At 44.8% G+C, this 17,724-nt stretch overlaps 1 protein-coding gene across 10 annotated transcripts in view; it reads right to left on the reverse strand.

Moving 5' to 3' along the window:
* Nucleotides 1-134: 134 nt before the first annotated feature.
* Nucleotides 135-17,724, reverse strand: part of dnm1a (dynamin 1a) — a 41,180-nt gene continuing 23,590 nt past the window's right edge. For 3 of the 10 annotated variants that reach the window (XM_084034700.1, XM_084034699.1, XM_084034696.1), the window contains 6 exons: nucleotides 5,572-5,681; nucleotides 5,029-5,140; nucleotides 4,440-4,610; nucleotides 4,119-4,360; nucleotides 3,809-4,012; nucleotides 1,670-1,881 (listed from right to left, as the gene is read on the reverse strand). In XM_084034700.1, the coding sequence (XP_083890826.1) occupies nucleotides 1,851-1,881; nucleotides 3,809-4,012; nucleotides 4,119-4,360; nucleotides 4,440-4,610; nucleotides 5,029-5,140; nucleotides 5,572-5,681 (870 nt within the window). In that variant the 3' untranslated portion in view covers nucleotides 1,670-1,850. Of the gene's footprint in view, nucleotides 374-1,667; nucleotides 1,882-2,981; nucleotides 3,019-3,808; nucleotides 4,013-4,118; nucleotides 4,361-4,439; nucleotides 4,611-4,712; nucleotides 4,728-5,028; nucleotides 5,141-5,571; nucleotides 5,682-17,724 lie in introns of those variants that run through there. The other 7 variants (XM_084034698.1, XM_084034693.1, XM_084034694.1 and 4 more) reach the window with 6 other exon arrangements.

The raw sequence follows: 17,724 nt of genomic DNA on the forward strand, positions 1-17,724 counted from the left end.
ACCACACATATACATAATAAGTCCATAATAAACTATCAACTCTTAAATAATAAGTAGGATATGCTTCGTTGTGTTTGCGTTGCAGTTGTGGAATATTAAGATGTACAAGGGGTCAAGTCGGGTTTTTTTCAAACGGCTAAAATGACATCAGTTGAGGTACAGAGGTGGGTTTTTTTGTGGCTGGTGGGTTTTGGATTCCTTTGTTTGGGGTCAAAATACAACACATGACACTGACAGAAGAGCTCAGTGGAAGAAAGACGGGTGAAAAGATGGGTTGAACTCACAGGCTCTCAGACAGCGGTGTGAGGAGCGTTTTGATAGTGTAATGCATAGACTGTGGCTGTTTTCATGTTCTCACTCACCCCCGTGACCACTGAGAGAAGAAAGAAAAGAAAAGAGGGGGGAAAAAGAAAATAAATGGCAGATCATAAACCTGGATTAAATGCTGTAAGACTTCCTGTTGATATATCAGAGGATTCGATGCGTAATGTGACTTCAAAACGCACTCCAACTGTTGAAAGCTTTCCCATTAGGGACCTCATTCCCTCTGAATAAAAAGGACGCATAAGGAACAGTCTTAGAGTGCAACCCAGGCCATGGATTCCCTTCCTCCCAGTTAAAAAATGTACTCTTGACTCTTGTGTGACTGGTGTCATGCAGCTGTCTGCAGAAGGATATTCTATATATTGCACTTTCTATTTAGATCCCGCCTCGATAAGGTAACGCTCAACAATGTGTTTTGTGAAGAGGAGAGGAGGAAAGTGGGAAACGTGCCATGGGAAGCGCCTCTTTAAGCCAAAATACACATAAAAAAGATTGGGAAAGCTTTTGTTGTTGCATAGGTTCTGTGGAAGCACAGACTACAGCATTTTTAAGAGGTCGTCGTGACTAAACTATATGGCTGTCCACTCAGGATGATTGACTTATAACACAGGTGAATTAGTGACTGTGAGGCCTTCTGGAGTCTAGAACGGGTCCCTCAGATGATCGCTTCAGTCCTAGTGCGAGGGGGAAAAAAGGAAAAATATGATGAAGAGCAGCTACTCCTGTCCGTCCAGGTGTCTGAGGGCGAGGAGTCTGATCGGCAATCACACATGACCGGCAATACCGGGTGAGTAAGTGACACAAATATATATATATATATATATATATATATATATATATATATATATATATATATATATATATATATATTTGCAGAAATCGGGGGGAAAAACATAAACAAAACATAAGATAAACCGTAAAATGTTAAGATAAGTGAGTCAGCAGCCAGAATACCCATCACAAAGGCTGGAGTATAGTGTAATACTCAGGCAAAGTGTCATGCTTAGATTGCAAATGTCTACCACCTTAGGTGTAATAGCAGGAGCACATATTCTGGATGTATTTGCTTGTGTATTATATATATATATATATATATATATATATATATATTAAAATGTACATTATATATGTGTATAACGTGCATGCACATGTGCACATACACTCAAAAATGTATCATTTATTTTATATTCTCTCAATAGTTTATTTAAATTCTGAGGATGCAGCATGTTCGTATGCCAGTCATGCAAGTGGGTTTCAAGTATTCAGCATCTCTGTGGGGTAACAGAGGTGTGTGTGTGTGTGTGTGTGTGTGTGTGTGTGTGTGTGTGTGTGTGTGTGTGTGTGTGTGTGTGTGTGTGTGTGTGTTGTCAGGGAAAAGTAGGAGCAGGAGAAGGGAGCCGGCTCAGGTCGGGTGTGGCAGAAAACGACAGGAAGGTGGCGCTGTTGTCCATGGCCTCTCATCCAGAGATGGGACGGACGGAGGGATGGATTGGCGGAGGGAGGGAGGGAGGGAGGAGCTCGGAGGTCTAGTGCGTTGGAGAAGGTGGGGGTCTCCGACTGCCATCGACACACAAACACAGGAACAGATAGAAACAAGAGAGGACGGGGGGAACGTTGGATTAGTGTTTTGTCTTTGCAGTCTTCACTTAAACCTCAAATTAGGGCTTATACTTACATGTGGTAATCTCAGGACTCCCATGTGTTAATCATGCACGTACACACCTTCACTCACACAGACAGCCACTTATATCGTGAGATAACACATGGAAGGAAACCCGAAAAACACAACCAACACCACGAGGATGTCAGTTACAATGCAGGTAAATGTACGTTTGCAGTGGAGGCCAAATGCAGGCAGGAGGCCTTCCTCCGTATCCGAGTGATGTCTAAGTACAGTAGCATGCACTTCTACAGATTATTTATTGAACCCTGTCAATGTAATCTTTATAAATAAAGACCCTGAAATGCATAAAGTGTGAAAAGAGGCTAATGCTGAGGGTTTTAGGTATGGAGATTAACATCAATGTAACTCCAAGCCTAGGGGTCGCAATATAAGCCTTTTAAAGTTGTTACCCTTTAAAATGAAGCCGTCTCTACTCACAAACCCCTTTCACAGGTTTCATGTGTCTACAGCTTGCAAAGGTGGATGTTCCCCATTCAGACGGATCATTTTAATTGTTTTTAGAGGCCCAGAAAGGTGAAAATATCACATATTTCCCTAGAAAAAAGGTTTGGCCAATATCGACAGATCAAGACACAAAGGATGAGTGGGATGTCATGGCGTACGTACGTCACAAAGAACACTGACACACAAACAACAGCCATCTTTACATTGAACAGTTCCATCCCATCTAACCTGCTGGGGACTTTCCTTTTTCACAGGACACATTACACATTCTGACACACTGACACCTCTTCAATAAAATGGCATCGACTCCAAAATCAGCTCAAACACTGACGCAAACACACACGCGTCTCCCCCTGAACTGGGTGTGTGTGTGTTTGCACATGCAGCACTCTGAGAAGAAAAACAAGAAAAGTGAGAAAAAGGAAAAGGGCATGCAGTGAAAGGACGCCTCCTGAGAGGAAGAGAAAGAAGGAAGGTGTTCATGATGATGATGATGGTGGTGGTGGTGATGATGGCGTACCCAACGTACCAGAAACGTTAGTCCTCATTGGTCAGTGATAGTGATTCTGTTGAAGGAACCATAGTCATGTGCGGGACAGAAGCGTGGTTGAGGAAAAGAGGGATGAAGAGGAGGAAGAAGAGAGAAAAAAGGAGTGCAAACAGTTACAGTGCAGGAAATGACCAATGTCACATGTGCTCAGCTCTCACTTTAAGACAGACCAGAATACACACACTGAGGATTTGGAGTTTTGGGAGGGTTTCGAGACGCTCCTCCGTCTGAATTTGCCAGTGAGAGCTTTGCTCAGCAACGTTAGTGTCTCCTACTTTAAAAAGAGGCAAGCTGCTACTCTGACAGTGAAAAACAAAGTTAGCTAGCTCACAAACACAGGCAAGCACGAGGCAGATACAGTTAATGGAGAACAGAAAAGAAAGAAAACCCCTCTAACGCTCAGTCAGGTCGCTGAGCTGCTTTAAAGCACACATTTCTTTAACTATCCGGATGAGGACAGTGGTGAGGCCGATGGGTGTAAGCGATGAATGGTGGCGTGTTAGATATCATTGGTGATGGCTGACAGGGTGTTGAAAGTTCAAAGTGGTGCCAGAAAGGTAACCGTTTAAATGTAGAGAAGATAACTCATTATGAGCTTTAAGGCTGTCTATCCATCTATTTAGGGATCTCTATCCATCTATTCGTCTATCCATCTTTCACAACCAGAGCTCTCCACTTTCATTTACCTCCTTTATCCCCTCATCCAGGTGTCTTCACATCCCCCTTAGTAACAGAGAGTATCCACACTTCAGGTTGGATAGTTAAAAACCTACATGAACAGGTTTGAGGAAGGCTGCTTCACTCACCTTGGGACACTCGGGGGTGCACGGTTAGGTCGGGAGGGCACGGTGGGTGGTGGCCCACTGTAAGGGTCCGGAGAGGCTCCCGGGCGAGACGGGACAGGGGGCCCCCCAGCAGGTGGAGGCCCGGGTGGAGGCCCACGAGAGACTGGGCGGCCCGGAGGTCCCGGAGGAGCCCTGCGGTTTGGAGTTGGACTGGTGGCTGGAGACCTGGAGGAGAAATCACCAACAAAACTGAAGCAACCAACCTAATAATAATGATCAAAAGTTTACTTCATAGATAGTTCACACCCCATCCATTCTCATCAACCCTTACCGTCCCCCGGAGCTGCCCCGCTGCACCTGCAGCCAGGAATCATCCACGGGAGGTGGCATGGCGGTGGTTATGGTGGACGTGCTGATGTCACCGATGATGCCGAGGGCTTCCCGCAGAGCGTGGTACATCCGCAGCATCTCGTCGCGGTGCGTGGCCTGCTCCTGAGACTCCTCCATCAGCAGGTTCTGGTCAGCGCACGAGTACAGCTGGGCCAGCAGCTCCGCGTTGATGAAGTCTTTAGTCTGGACGGAACGACAGAGATGTTTCCGACGTCCAAGTTTTGGACATAAATCTGAGCGAGCTGAGAAATGGCCGACTCACGTTGTTAATCATGAGGTGCATGATGGTCTTCGGCATCAGGTCACGGACGGTCTTGTTGACGATCGCCATGTAGGAGTCCACCAGGTTACGGATGGTCTCCACCTGCCGCTCCAGCTGAGGGTCCATGCTGTGCATTATGTTGTCGGAGCCATTTTCATCACCGCCGTCGCTCTGTGGAGACGGATGACAGGCAGGACGGAGGATGTGGAGTTCAACTTCAGTTTAGATCAGCGAGACTAAAAGCTAGAGACACAGAGCATGATGACGACATACCTTTCCTTCCTTATCCTAGAAGGTCAAACAGTGATGAGGAAAACATTGAAAGAGGACAGATATCACATGAGAGACACGACAACATTTAAATAGACTCGGAATAAACATCACAACTCACATAAAAACAATAATTACCTTATAAAAATGATAAAAACTCAAGGTCAATAATGCTTGTTTTTACATAATGGTTCCATACTGTGGATGTCTCGCAATCAATCCAATTAAAGCAGACATACCAACGTGTTTTTATACTACAAACCCTTAGCGTATATATACTCTATGTATGCATGAAGCAAATACTTTGATAAAATCTTACTGCCACCCGTTCAGGATAAACTCCAGCTCTGAGGAAGGAGGCCTTCCAGGCATCCATGTCTTCCTGACTCTCACAGGCCAGCTCCAGCTGACGGTAGTCTTTATACACATTCCTGCGGACACACGATGCTGAATGATGCTCTTCATCTGTTGACTTATCATTCTTTTATACCCTTAATGTGTAATTGAGCAGCTGTGTATCCTTATACCAGTGGTGGTGAGTAACTACATGCATTTACTGAATTACAGAGATAAGGTTTTTGGCTTCTTTATACTTTTACCGCCCTACATTTATGGTTACTTTTCAGTTTGAGTTTTGACAAACAACACAAACCGTCATGTTATACATTAAACTACGCAGCAATATATATATAACACAATTAAAACAAATATTTTCCTCTGCAAACTACAACATTCAAGTCCTGCAACTATTAACTTAGGACGTAAAAGAAAAATAGGACTTTAACTTGTAGTAAATTATATATATATATATATATATATATATATGTATATATATCGATGTGTGTGCCTGTATAATAAACACCTCTGTTCCGTGTTGAAGAGGGCAAAGATCTGCTTGCTGGACATGAAGCCTTTCTCCACATCACGCAGCTTCAGGTTGTCCACCTGCAGCATGTACTTCTTCTCCTTCTCCTGCAGGGGGCGAAAGAGAAACACACGTGAGGGAGGGAAAGAGAGGGAGAGAGACCGGCGTGCTTGGGTGAGGAATTTGGCTAAAGAGTAAAAACAGTCATGGAGATTTATAGTATTTTGCACTGAGGTTGTAGATGAGACCAAAAATCAAATCACTGTTGTATTATAATCACTGTGGGCTGATCAATTTACTTCTCAATATATAATCTTCATATTTCGAGAGAGACAATGACAGAAGGCGCGATTAAAAAAGACAAAATGGAAAGATGATGAAAGAACTCGGGGAAATCAGGAGTGAGCCCTCGCATATTAAATTTAACGGCATGGCAAAAAAAAAAGAGAGAGAAAGAAAGGCAAGAGAGACGAATGGGAAAGTCACACACAGACCTCAAGTCTGTGGTTTTGATTACAGTTGTGCAGAGTAAAAAAAAAAAAAGAAAGGGGGAGGGTGGGGGGGCAACAAATGAGAAACACACACATGCAGAGAGAGAGAGAGAGAGAGAGAGAGAGAGAGAGACCACGCTCCAGTGTAGAAATCTCTTGTAAATCTGCACACAACATATGATATCCAGACATCCCACTATTTGTGAATCAGAACCTCAAAGTTAGTCAGCTACAGTGTGACACATGCCAGCACTCCTCCTTCTTTATCTCACACACACACACATGCACACACACACACACACACACGCATATATAAACACATAAACACACACGCTGTGGTTTAACTCCTCAAAGTCTATTGTTGCAAAATGAATATTCTTTGCAGACGGAGCATTTGTGTGCATGTGTGAACGTTTTACTATCGACAGTAAAGTTTGGATTTAAAGAAGAAAAAAAAAGGAAAAGAGAGAAGCCAAAAATAGTACAGGGTGAGTGAGTTTCTTTTAACATGCGCACACACACACACACACACACACACACACACACACACACACACACACACACACACACACACACACACTTTATATACACACACTGCTATGGCTGCAAACAGCACCTTTGAGCGTAGTCTCTAACTAACCTTAAAACCATCTGGATAGCTAACCACGGGCCTGCCCTGCCCAACCCTGTGTGTGTGTGTGTGTGTGTGTGTGTGTGTGAGTGTGTGTGTGTGAAAGGCATGGGGAGACAGGGGGTTGTGTGTGTGACCAAACTCCTTCATCAAAGGATTTATGACCTGTGCAGCCAAATGGTCATATCCCCTAAATGCATGTAAAAACTCTCTCACTCTCTCACACACACACACACACACTCTCACACACACACACACACACACACACACACACGCACGCACACATTTGGCAGCGACACTACACCCAGGTGTCCACTATACAACAAAAAAAAAGAAAGTCGCCCCAGACTGCTGACATCATCATTTATAGGGTAAAAAGGTCCCCGTCCTCCGTCTCTAAGCGTGCTCAGTCCTTCTCCATCTTCCTCCTTTCTCTCGCTCTCTCTTCATCTCTTCCCCCCCTCCTCGTTCCTCTTGTTCCCTCGGTCTCTGGCTTTCCCTCTCCCTGGGAGTGAGCAACCTTGGACTGATTCATACATTTTCCTCTCCTCTGGCCAGTAAATCCAGTCAGGAGAGTTGGAAATGGGGGAGGGGGGGAGGAGGAGGACTGGTGTGTGTGCATGATGTGGGGGAAGTACAGGGAAACTGAACTTAAGCAGAGACAGAGCTGCAGAGTAGAGTGAAAAAGAAGCTAGACATAATAATATCAAGACAAATGTTGGTTATTACTAGAATTACGGCAGAATAATTAGGTTTGATGCACCCGCAAACAAGACATGCATGTACTATTATTACAGATTATCAGGTTTTCTCTGTCAATTAGCTCCATCTTGTGTGTGTGTGTGTGTGTGTGTGTGTGTGTGTGTGTCTGTAGTTGTGTTCAGGGACGTCGGGAGTTGAGTGCTTTCCCATATGCTCCCATAAAAGCCAGCCAGCACTAGCGGCCAAATGTACAGATTTCCGACGTTAAGCATGCACACACGGGGACGCACGAGAAAACAAAAACTCAAACACACCGATGCACACATGACATGCATTAGCTGTATAAGATACATAAGTACCAAGCACGCACACACACACACATAGACACACACTTTATTTGACCTTTATCCACAGCAATTTTACTTGCATGAGGCCCAACCTTTGTGAATCAACTTCCAAGAGACAGACGGACAGAAAGACACACACCCTGCCAGCGAGGTACGGATGAGTGATGGCTAAACCGCTACGGCGCTGTCAGGGGATTTCCCTCCTGTTTGCAATAATCACAATGGAAACAGCGAGGCCTGTGCTCATACGTGCTATCTCATGCACTTGTGTGTGGAAGCAACATGCAAGGGGGAGATCTGTAATTGCAGAATCCAGTGCTGGAATATCTAATTCATAAAAGACACTTACTGACAAGTCTCATTAATCAGCGGTGATGTAATGACAGCCCTTTGCCACAGGTCCCTTTTTGCTGTTTTCAGCCACTTCGCGAGTCCCTCCAGAGAGCGCCTTTTATTTCAGGGACAGCCTCTTTCCACTGTTTTTTTGGAAGGCACCGTGTGTGGAAATGTTTTGGACGATGTCATGCCCATGGCGTCTCATTTCCGCTGCAGCATCCACACATACTTTGCTCGCAGCGGTAAGGAAGTGTTTGGCGAAGTTTCGAATGTATGGTCTGGGCTCCTTTTCAGGACTGGACGACGGCCACAGTCGCTGCTTGTCTTCACCGGCCCTTGGAGAAAGACGAGTGGATGGATACCTCAGCTGGACTTTCAACCTCCACTCTGCTGGGACCGTCCTGAGAGCTTCTGGCAGTCATTTCAGCTACCTGAAAGGCTTCCTGCCATGAATGGCCTCCAGAAGTTTCGCTCTCCGGTCCTTCTTGTATTTAGAAATCCTCAGCAACCCTCTAGGGTTCCTGCTTAAATCCGCATGCAAGGCTTAATTTGTGACCAGAAGGTATTCAGAAGTAATCTGGTTCAGCTTGGACTTTGATGTATTCTGATTGCCCCAATCTCTGGCAATCAGATGAGCCAGCTTGTAGGCTTCCTGCTTGAGATGACCACACATGGTCTCATCCTCCATGACGGACCTGAAGTTGCCCCCATGAAAGTCTCCCAGAGTCCTCTGGACAGAGTCGAAGCCCGTCATCATGCGTTTCTGGAAACGCCATCGTTAATGTTGATGGGAAGATGCACTTCACAGCCAATAACTCTTGGTTACAGTAACGAGAATTAGAGCTATTAGAGCTATATGGTTGTAAAACATGGTCATTTGTGATTTACGTGTTTGCTCCAGAGATTGGTGCAAACTACAGTAAAATATACAAGTTCATGAGTTACACCTAGCTCAAACTAATGCCGTCTAACGCAACAGTCCTCTTTACCAAGGTTATGATGTTCAGCTTTTGTTGATTTAACTTTTGACCATTTTCGGAGGCTGCAGTCTGCTGTAAATTAAATTATACAGAAAGGTGTTTCTGTTGGAGAGGTGTGAGCCGACCCTCACGGATACAAATGAGGTGGGAAGAATAATAGAAACATGTCGATATAATACAATACAATTCAAAAGTAGAATCAACACCTATTAAATGGTTTCAACAGAAACTTTAGTTCTCAACCTTCATATATGATTTAGTGCATTGTGACTCTGCTCATGTCACATTACCACGAGTCGAACACAAGCGCAGTAGCAGGAGATGGTCTGGGTGTGGCCGGCCTTGAGGTTACAGAGGACCCGCCACAAGCCACACCCACTTCATTAATGAGGGACTGAGTCAGGCAGGTTTAATTAATGCGTACTCAATTAATCAGTAAACAGCCACACATGAGAGGAGGTTGATAGGTCAGATCACTGCATTACTTTATTATTACTTAGGATCATTCATAGAGTTTAATGTGAACGAGGACAGAAACTGTCCCTTTGAAAACCTTCAGGAAGGAAGGAGATGTATTTTTATTGTCACTTAATATCACAAATATCCTTTTTTATCATTTGAGTGACCTAAATCTTTTTACCTGAGATTTTGAAACCTTTTGTCTGAACCTAACAATTTTCAGACACACACACACACACACACACACACACACACACACACACACACACACACACACACTCAAGGCAGTGAGCTCGGTAGTTAACCTGTGGTGTTTGGAGCTGTGTGTGAGCAAAGTACTTTCCATGGTTTTATTTTGCTAGTGAGTAATAGCGCTCATTATGAGAAGCCAGAGGAAGTTCACTTCTGGATTCCTAAAGGCATTTCACCACTCGGCACACTGTCCAAGAAAACGTCTCAAAGACTCAAACACTAATTCAGAATGTGGATGAAATATGGCCTCACACACACACACACACGCACACACACACACACACTCGCACACACACACACACACACACACACACACTCACACACTCGCACACACACACACACACTCACACACAGGGGGACCTGACACAAAGCGTATCCAAATAAACACTTTGAAACAAATCTAAGTAGTTTGGTGGGCAAAACCAAGAAGATAGTCGTTTACGGCATCCATGTCGTTTTAAGAGGCTGCATGTCTTAATGTGAGTGTGTGTGTGTGTGTGTGTGTGTGTGTGTGTGTGTGTGTGTGTGTGTGTGTGTGTGTGTGTGTGTGTGTGTGTGTGTGTGTGTGTCGATGGGAGTCTGATAGAAAAGTCCTGGTGACTTGGGCCATGCATCAAAGGGCTGCAGAGAAGCCGCACGGCATCTGGGAGCAATAATGCTGCCTCTAACCCTTCATTACCACAAAGACTGGGCCCTGGGTGGCAGCCAACGGCAATTTTCACAACCCTCCTCCTCACCTCCCTCCGTTTTTCTTTCCCTCCATTCTTCTACCATTCCCCTATTGAGTTGTGTCTTTAAAAAAAAAATGAAACACGGAGCGTTTCTGTACATCTTACACGATGGGGAAGGAGACATTAAAAATGATGTGGAAACGCTTGTTTGTGTAGCTTCTACCCTCGATGCCAAATTAGAGCAGTCGAGTCAAATTAATTTATGAGGAGCTGTTCTTTGAAAGAAAATGCAATTTTGGCAGAAGAAAACTTAAAAAAAGAAAAGAATGATATTGCTGAGTCTACATAAAATCAAAATCCTATGAAGGCATGAAAAAAAATCTGAGAGTAATGTGTCTTTGAGAAGAGATTTAATTTGATTTAATGTGATTTGGGCTTCATTTAAAGCAAGGCCACATGTTGACAACGTTTAAATCGGGAGCAGTAAACAATCCGGCCGAGAGAATTACAATCGGGGGGGAAAAGTTAGATTGGAGCTATTCTGGGACAATGTGTAAAAACACACAGCTGTTGATGACTCATGGAGCTACGAGGTTGTGCAATAATGCTCATAACAAATCATCTTGGGCAGCGCGCCAGTGTCCGCACTCCCTGATACTTCATATACCTCGGGGAAGTGCTACTTGATAACAGCTCAGACACAAAGGCTTTTGTAGTTCATCTGTCAGCCGCGGACCAATGTTCTAATTTTAATCTAATCTGCGTTTCACAGGAATAAAAACACAAAAAAAATAAATTCTTAAAATCTGAGTTTAACGCGTGACATGTTTTGTTTGGCTGACGAGACTTTGCTTTTCACTGCTCTCACTTTTCCTTCCCTCCCGAATGTTTAATCTCAGCTGATTCCGACTCTAGAAAAGTGACAGGCCTTTGTGCTCCGCTTAGCTCTTCCTGTGGGAACGAGCACAAACGCAAATAAACTTCTTCACGGGGGGGGGGGAGGAAAGGAAAACGTCCACATGACAATGACACATTCAGTCAGCGGCCCGGGTTGAAACGCAGGCTGGCTGGTCGGGGATACCTTCCTGTTTAGCAGCCAATTGCCAAGCAGTTAATTATCTGCTCTGCTTTTACTTCTGCAGAAGGTCAGTGTAACAACCCAGGCTGGCCGCGACATGTGATCAATCACCGGTGACCACCAAAGAGCTAAAAGAAAGAGGGAGGGGGCGCCGCAGTCCGCCAACCGCACAAACGACATAAACTGCTGTCTGATGGAGAGAAAAAGTTCAACCTGTGTGTTTAGTTTCTCCAGAGGTTCCCTCATGAAAACTCACAATTCCATATTCATATATGTGTGAGCATGTGAAATGACAAATAATGCCTGCAAATGCCTCGCCATGTGAAAGTAATATTATTAGATGTGAAAAAAAAAAAAAAAAAAAGCGAGGGAAAACGTCTGCATCTGCTAGCCGAAGCAGCCACATCTGAAGCAAACGTGTGCTGTTAGAATACATTGAGTTAAAACGTTCACACATGTAAAACCTAAACGGAGTCGCACAGGAGGTTTCATGCGCAAACTTTTTTATGCCGCGACAGTAAACCTATATTATATGGAGTCCTAACGTGTATTTGCGGCATTTAATGGAAGCAAAATTAGCGGAAAACATGGGAGTGTGTTAATCCTTCGCCCCCTAATCGTGTTTTACAAACACATTTGCTTTCATCGTCCAAACGGCACGGTCCAAATAAAGCCTAAATTAACTGCTAGAATACGTTTTATAGTAAAATGAACTGCCAGAATATAAAATTTGCACTTCTACATCAAATTTGTTCTGCATACAGGGAGGGTGTGTTTGGACTGAGTGTACTTTTATGACATGACTGTGCCAGTGGTGGGCAGCGAGGGTGGAGAGGGATTTTCTTTTCTTCTTTTTACACTTTTACACATTGACAGTAAATCTAGTCTTGTAAAATTTGATATTTATGTGCGTAAAAATCTCCGACTGATGTCAAAGTTAAGGATCAAATTGTCTCTCAAGTCATGAAGACAAAACGATCAAAACATAAAATATCGGAAAAGTATAAAATCACCGTAATTACAGACACACACTGTACAACATGAGAATATACATGTTCAATCTGTTACACATGACACACACAAGCCCATGCAGTAAATGTCTGTCAATCGTTCCTCAAAGGAGGCAGAGAGCCTGCACAGTCTCACATACACATAACAAAATGACACACACACACACACACACACACACACACACACTGTATGCAACAAGCCAAAAGACGTTAAGTGTGGTTGCTTTTTATCTGCCCCATGTCTCTTCGGGACTAATCCCAGGCTTTGTTTCTCTAATGATTTTTGTGTTGACATTATGCTGGATATGTGAGGAACAATCAGGAGGGGGAAAATGATAATTTGCAGAAAGACAAACATGCATTAGTCATTTATCTCATCAGTCAGGCGGGATAAACTTTGAACCGTCCACAAACCACCCTGTGTACCTCCTCGGCCGCTCTAACACGCCGCGGTCCTCACTCATCTCCGGTTTCTCTCTCGCAATCTCTAACCCACGTTTCTGATGTTTTCTTTCACAACCAGACACTTTAATTTACTCCTTACTGGTTGTGGTTACCATTTTCCATCATTTTGTGCATTACATCGTTAAGTTTACAGTTATGTTCTCTTCCCCAAAAAACAAATACTAGAATCACTGAACTAAACTGTGTAAACTCTGTATATAAAGTACCTACATTTTGACTAAATACAATAGCACAATAAATACCTACAAAATGTCAGTCAAAAGGGACATTTATTTCAGATACTTTAATACTTTAAGAACATTTCTATGATAACACTTCTGTACTTTTACTTGACTAAGTTGAATGCAGCTTACTTGTATTTTCACATGAATGAATTATTAATTTGAATTTAATAAAGAGTATAAATCTCTTCTACCACACCACTATCTTTTTTGGACGTTTCCTTAGTTTTTCATTTCAAAGAAGAATTCTAATATTTTGAGGGGGAAAATAAAACAGAACCATGCTATTATGTGGTTGGCATTCATGTTATCCAACTATAATAGTGGCGACTGGACATGACATACAGGGGATCACGTTTTAGGGCCTGCCTTCCTGGGTTTGGCTGGCGTGTTACACAGACCTACAGTACGGCGTTCTCAAGCTCACGGCCTCGCCGCTCTGACTCAAACACTCGACAGATACAATTACACCCACATTCACTGACGGAGCCGTCGGCTTTATGCAATACAGAAATACAAAGATGGGAAAAACAAAGTCAGAAACTTGAGGTTTTATATGAAAGTATTAACCAGCGCTGTTTCATGACAAGACAGAATTACATGGAATACACTCGTGTGTGTGTGTGTGTGTGTGTGTGTGTGTGTGTGTGTGTGTGTGTGTGTGTGTGTGTGTGTGTGTGTGTGTGCATACTTTCGAGTAGAGTTTGAAAGAGACGCTGCCTGCCTGGTCATCCAAACAGTGGAAACAATGTTGGTGCGACCGCAGCGCTCCCCCCACCCGCCCATTAACATTCACTCCTTCCAACCCCTAAACTCCAAAACTTAACTGCAACAATAATGGGGGGGATTGACTCTCTTCTCTGTCTTGTTTCTCCGCTATGCATTTCATATTTGTTGAAGCGCCCCACGCTCGCCGGGCATCGCTTCGCCACCTTTTTTTTACCCCCGCGTTCTTTAAGCTGCTTCCTTCTTTCATCTCCATTTCCCTCCCCGTGTCTCTGACTTTTCCCTCCACATCCCTCCATCTCTGCCAGTCCTGCTGACTCGCCTTTCCTAGGATTGTGCCTGCTTTGATTCGGAGCTCAGAAACCATAGCTAAAACAAACACGCGGCCTTGGCCACCTCTGCACACACACACACACACACACACACACACACACACACACACATACTGGAAACACTAGCATTGATTACTCCTGTCTGCCAGCGCTATGAAAGAAACCTAAATGTGAGTGTGTGAAGCCACGAAGGTGAACGAGGCAAACTCATGTCTCAACTTTGAATCACACCGACTTTCTTTCTCGTCCACGCTCACACAACCTCTCCCGCTCTGGTTCTGATTTACCAGTAGTATGTCACCCTTCACCAGCGCCCCCCCTCCGTGTGTGTGTGTGTAGTTGTGTGTGTGTGTGTGTGCGTGTGTTGGGTTGGCTGCAGAGCTGCATAAAGGGCTCTTTATTCGAGTCGGACAGGGAGAGGAAATCAGCTTTAGAAGTAAAAACAGAGGGAGCAAGAGAGAGATGGAGACCACAGGGCTGCACATCTGGAGTTATTACAAGGCTTCCTCCTGCTTGCCAAGAAAACGCCGACATTCCTGCCCTCGCTACAAAGACCGTGGAGCCTCTGCTCTCACTCCTACACACACATCCATCACCCAGAAACCACATACACACTGGCGTATACCATAAGGAGAGACGCGCGCATGCACCGAATGGAAGGAGACGAACATGCAGACGCTTTACGAAACAGATGCCTCCACGCGAGGCGTCCTCCCATCTGCCCGCATTTACTTTCACTCCAAAAATAAGTTGCCTCCCTCGGCAGCCTGATCCCTCGCTCCCTTTTCCAAACTTTACAACGCGCACGCCGCATGAATGTGTCTCACTTCCTGTTCACCTTTGACCTTCCACTTTCTCCCAAAAAGCCGGAGAAGAAAGAAAGAAAAAAAGGGAGGGAGGGGAGGAGGAAAAAAAAGCCAGACAGAGGGAGGGGAGAGAGGAAGAAGAGAGGAGAGAGGAGAGGAAAAATGGGGGGCCAGCAAGCTCCTCCTCCTTCGCTCTCCATATCTCCTCTCTCTCTCTCCTTCCTTTTTCTCCTTCTGTCTCTCAAAGGGGAAACTTGATGGCCAGTCCTTTGCCACGTCGAGCCTCCAGCCGGTCCACCTTGCTCGCTGCCGGAGCGGCTTTTTGACAAATCCAATCGAATCAGAAGAAAGCCTGATTTTGCCTCGAAGTGTTGAATGAAAGGCTGTCGGGAGATGAATTGGGGCTAACCGATAAAAGAGGAGACAAAACAAAATCCACCGAGAAGAAGAGACGCCGCTCAAGATGTGAAGACGAAAGAGGAGATTGTCAAATCGCAGGTATCCCCTCCGCAAGGAGACATTTCTTTTCTGTTTGGCATGAGTCGAGGAGGCGAAAGGTTACATACTCCGGTGTTTAAGTGGGATGTGTCGGGTCAAACTTAGTATGATCTCGGCTGACCGCAACTATTCACTGCTCGGTTTCTCACCATGAGAGGTTGAGAGCACTTGGAGACCAAAGAGCTGCCATTTGGGTGTTTCTGTCTTTTGTGGATGACTTCATCTCAACAGATTTTTAACTGTTTAACTCTTTATTTATTTGGTTTATTTGGGCCTTAAGGTCATCCATGTTTAGGTTCTACAAATTTGAGTTACGACCTGTTTGTGTGTTTAGACGTTTGTTCACTCTCGATCTCAGTGTGTCGTCTCCTTTAATCCACTTTGAGCAAGTAATGTGTTTTATTTGGGGGGGGAACAAAAAAAATGAATGAATCCTTGACGATTTGACCAATAATACACAGAAAAACACATCCAATTTATTCTATGGATTTATTCCACTTCGACATCAAGGCTGCGTCTGGAATGCTGCTTCTCACAGCGGGAAACAGCAGGGAACGTCGTTGAATCTGCCAATCAGTGGCTATCACCTCTGTCTAACCTCTCTTCCTCCTCCACCACCTCCTCCTCCTCCACCTCCTCGCCGGCCCCTTCATCCATCCCTCTCACATGCCGCTTCTCCTCCGGGCCCACACAATCAGCCTGATCAGCACTTTGTAGCAGTCAGACTATGAGAGCAGGAGGAGCTGGACTCAAGATAATGGAATCGCAGTGAGTATAGTTGAGAGTGTGCGTGTGAATGAGTCATGACACCGTCTGCATACTGAATGTGGGAGCTTATCTGTGTGTGCATGAGTGAAACCTCCTCCACAGCATCCTTTAGTTGCCCAGCCCGCCTGCCCAGTGTTCAGACTACCTGTTCAGGAAGTAGTGGTTGTACAGTAGTCTGCACATTGGTTAGGCTGGCCGGGGAAGCACGGGACGACCCACGGTGTACCAACGAGAGCGAGAGGGGGCATCCAGCAGGCACAAGCACACTAAGCTGTGGGATCACGCAGCACCACCCCCGCGTCCATCCGGGCATGCCCGGGCACGAGCCTAAATAAAGCACCCAAAGGCTCCACCGCAGAGGCTTGGCCCTCGCCTATCCTGGATTTATGAGTGACGGACACATAAGTCACATTTTCTTTAATTCTGTTTACAGAGACATTAGGTGTATTGTTCTGTATGTAGTTCCTGTTGTATGATATGTTTGTGAATTTTATAGTTTTGAAATATTTGAAATAAAGAAGCTTGGATTTCAATTTGACATCGTTTCTGTTTTTCTATTCTCAAGCAATTTAGTCATAGAACTTAAACAAATACTCATCCACAAAATGGGATACCCCCCATCGACCTATAGAATCACATTCCTATAATTATAAGTGATGGTTACATGATATTCCCGAAACCCAAAAAAGTTCCACCACACAGAGGAAATGAACGCTTACCCCATAGAGATAACTAAAACACCCAGTAAACCCCTAGGATCGCACTGTGCTCTTTGACCAACACGTACAATTACGTCTCTGCCTTCCCTGCACCAACTTTACCTCAAATGACCACGTAATGTGCAAGGAGGCAGGCGGCCACCATACAAAAATGTTGCAAGAGACGCCACTCTGTCATTGTCTATTCCACCAAGTCTTTGTATAGCTCATCTAAAAAAAGACAGAAAGCTGTTTGCGGCTTGGGTGTTTGTAGGTGACGTCAAGTTTAGCTAGAACCCCCCTGCCTTGTTTTTGCCTTGTGGGGCCACAGTTTGTCTTCCAGCCCGCCTGTCTTTGATAAGGCGAGCATACCATTTTGAACTCCTTCTCCCTATCGAGTACGCAAAGGCAAAGGAGAGGGCCGAACCATTCACACGGTGTCCCATCACAGAGGATCGTCTGCAGGAATGAAAACCGCAAACCAACCTGTTTCCATTTAGAGCCCTGCCACTATGTCGCAGCCCCGGGAACATGCACACAGGCACGTACTGGTGCACGCACACACATGCACACACACACACACACACACACACACACACACACACACACACACACACACACACACACACAGGAACACACCGTATGGCAGACGTGTTTCTGGTGAGTGCGTTGAAAGCAG

Source organism: Eutrigla gurnardus (genome assembly GCF_963514095.1).
Source record: "Eutrigla gurnardus genome assembly, chromosome: 19".
NCBI classification, from domain to species: domain Eukaryota; kingdom Metazoa; phylum Chordata; class Actinopteri; order Perciformes; family Triglidae; genus Eutrigla; species Eutrigla gurnardus.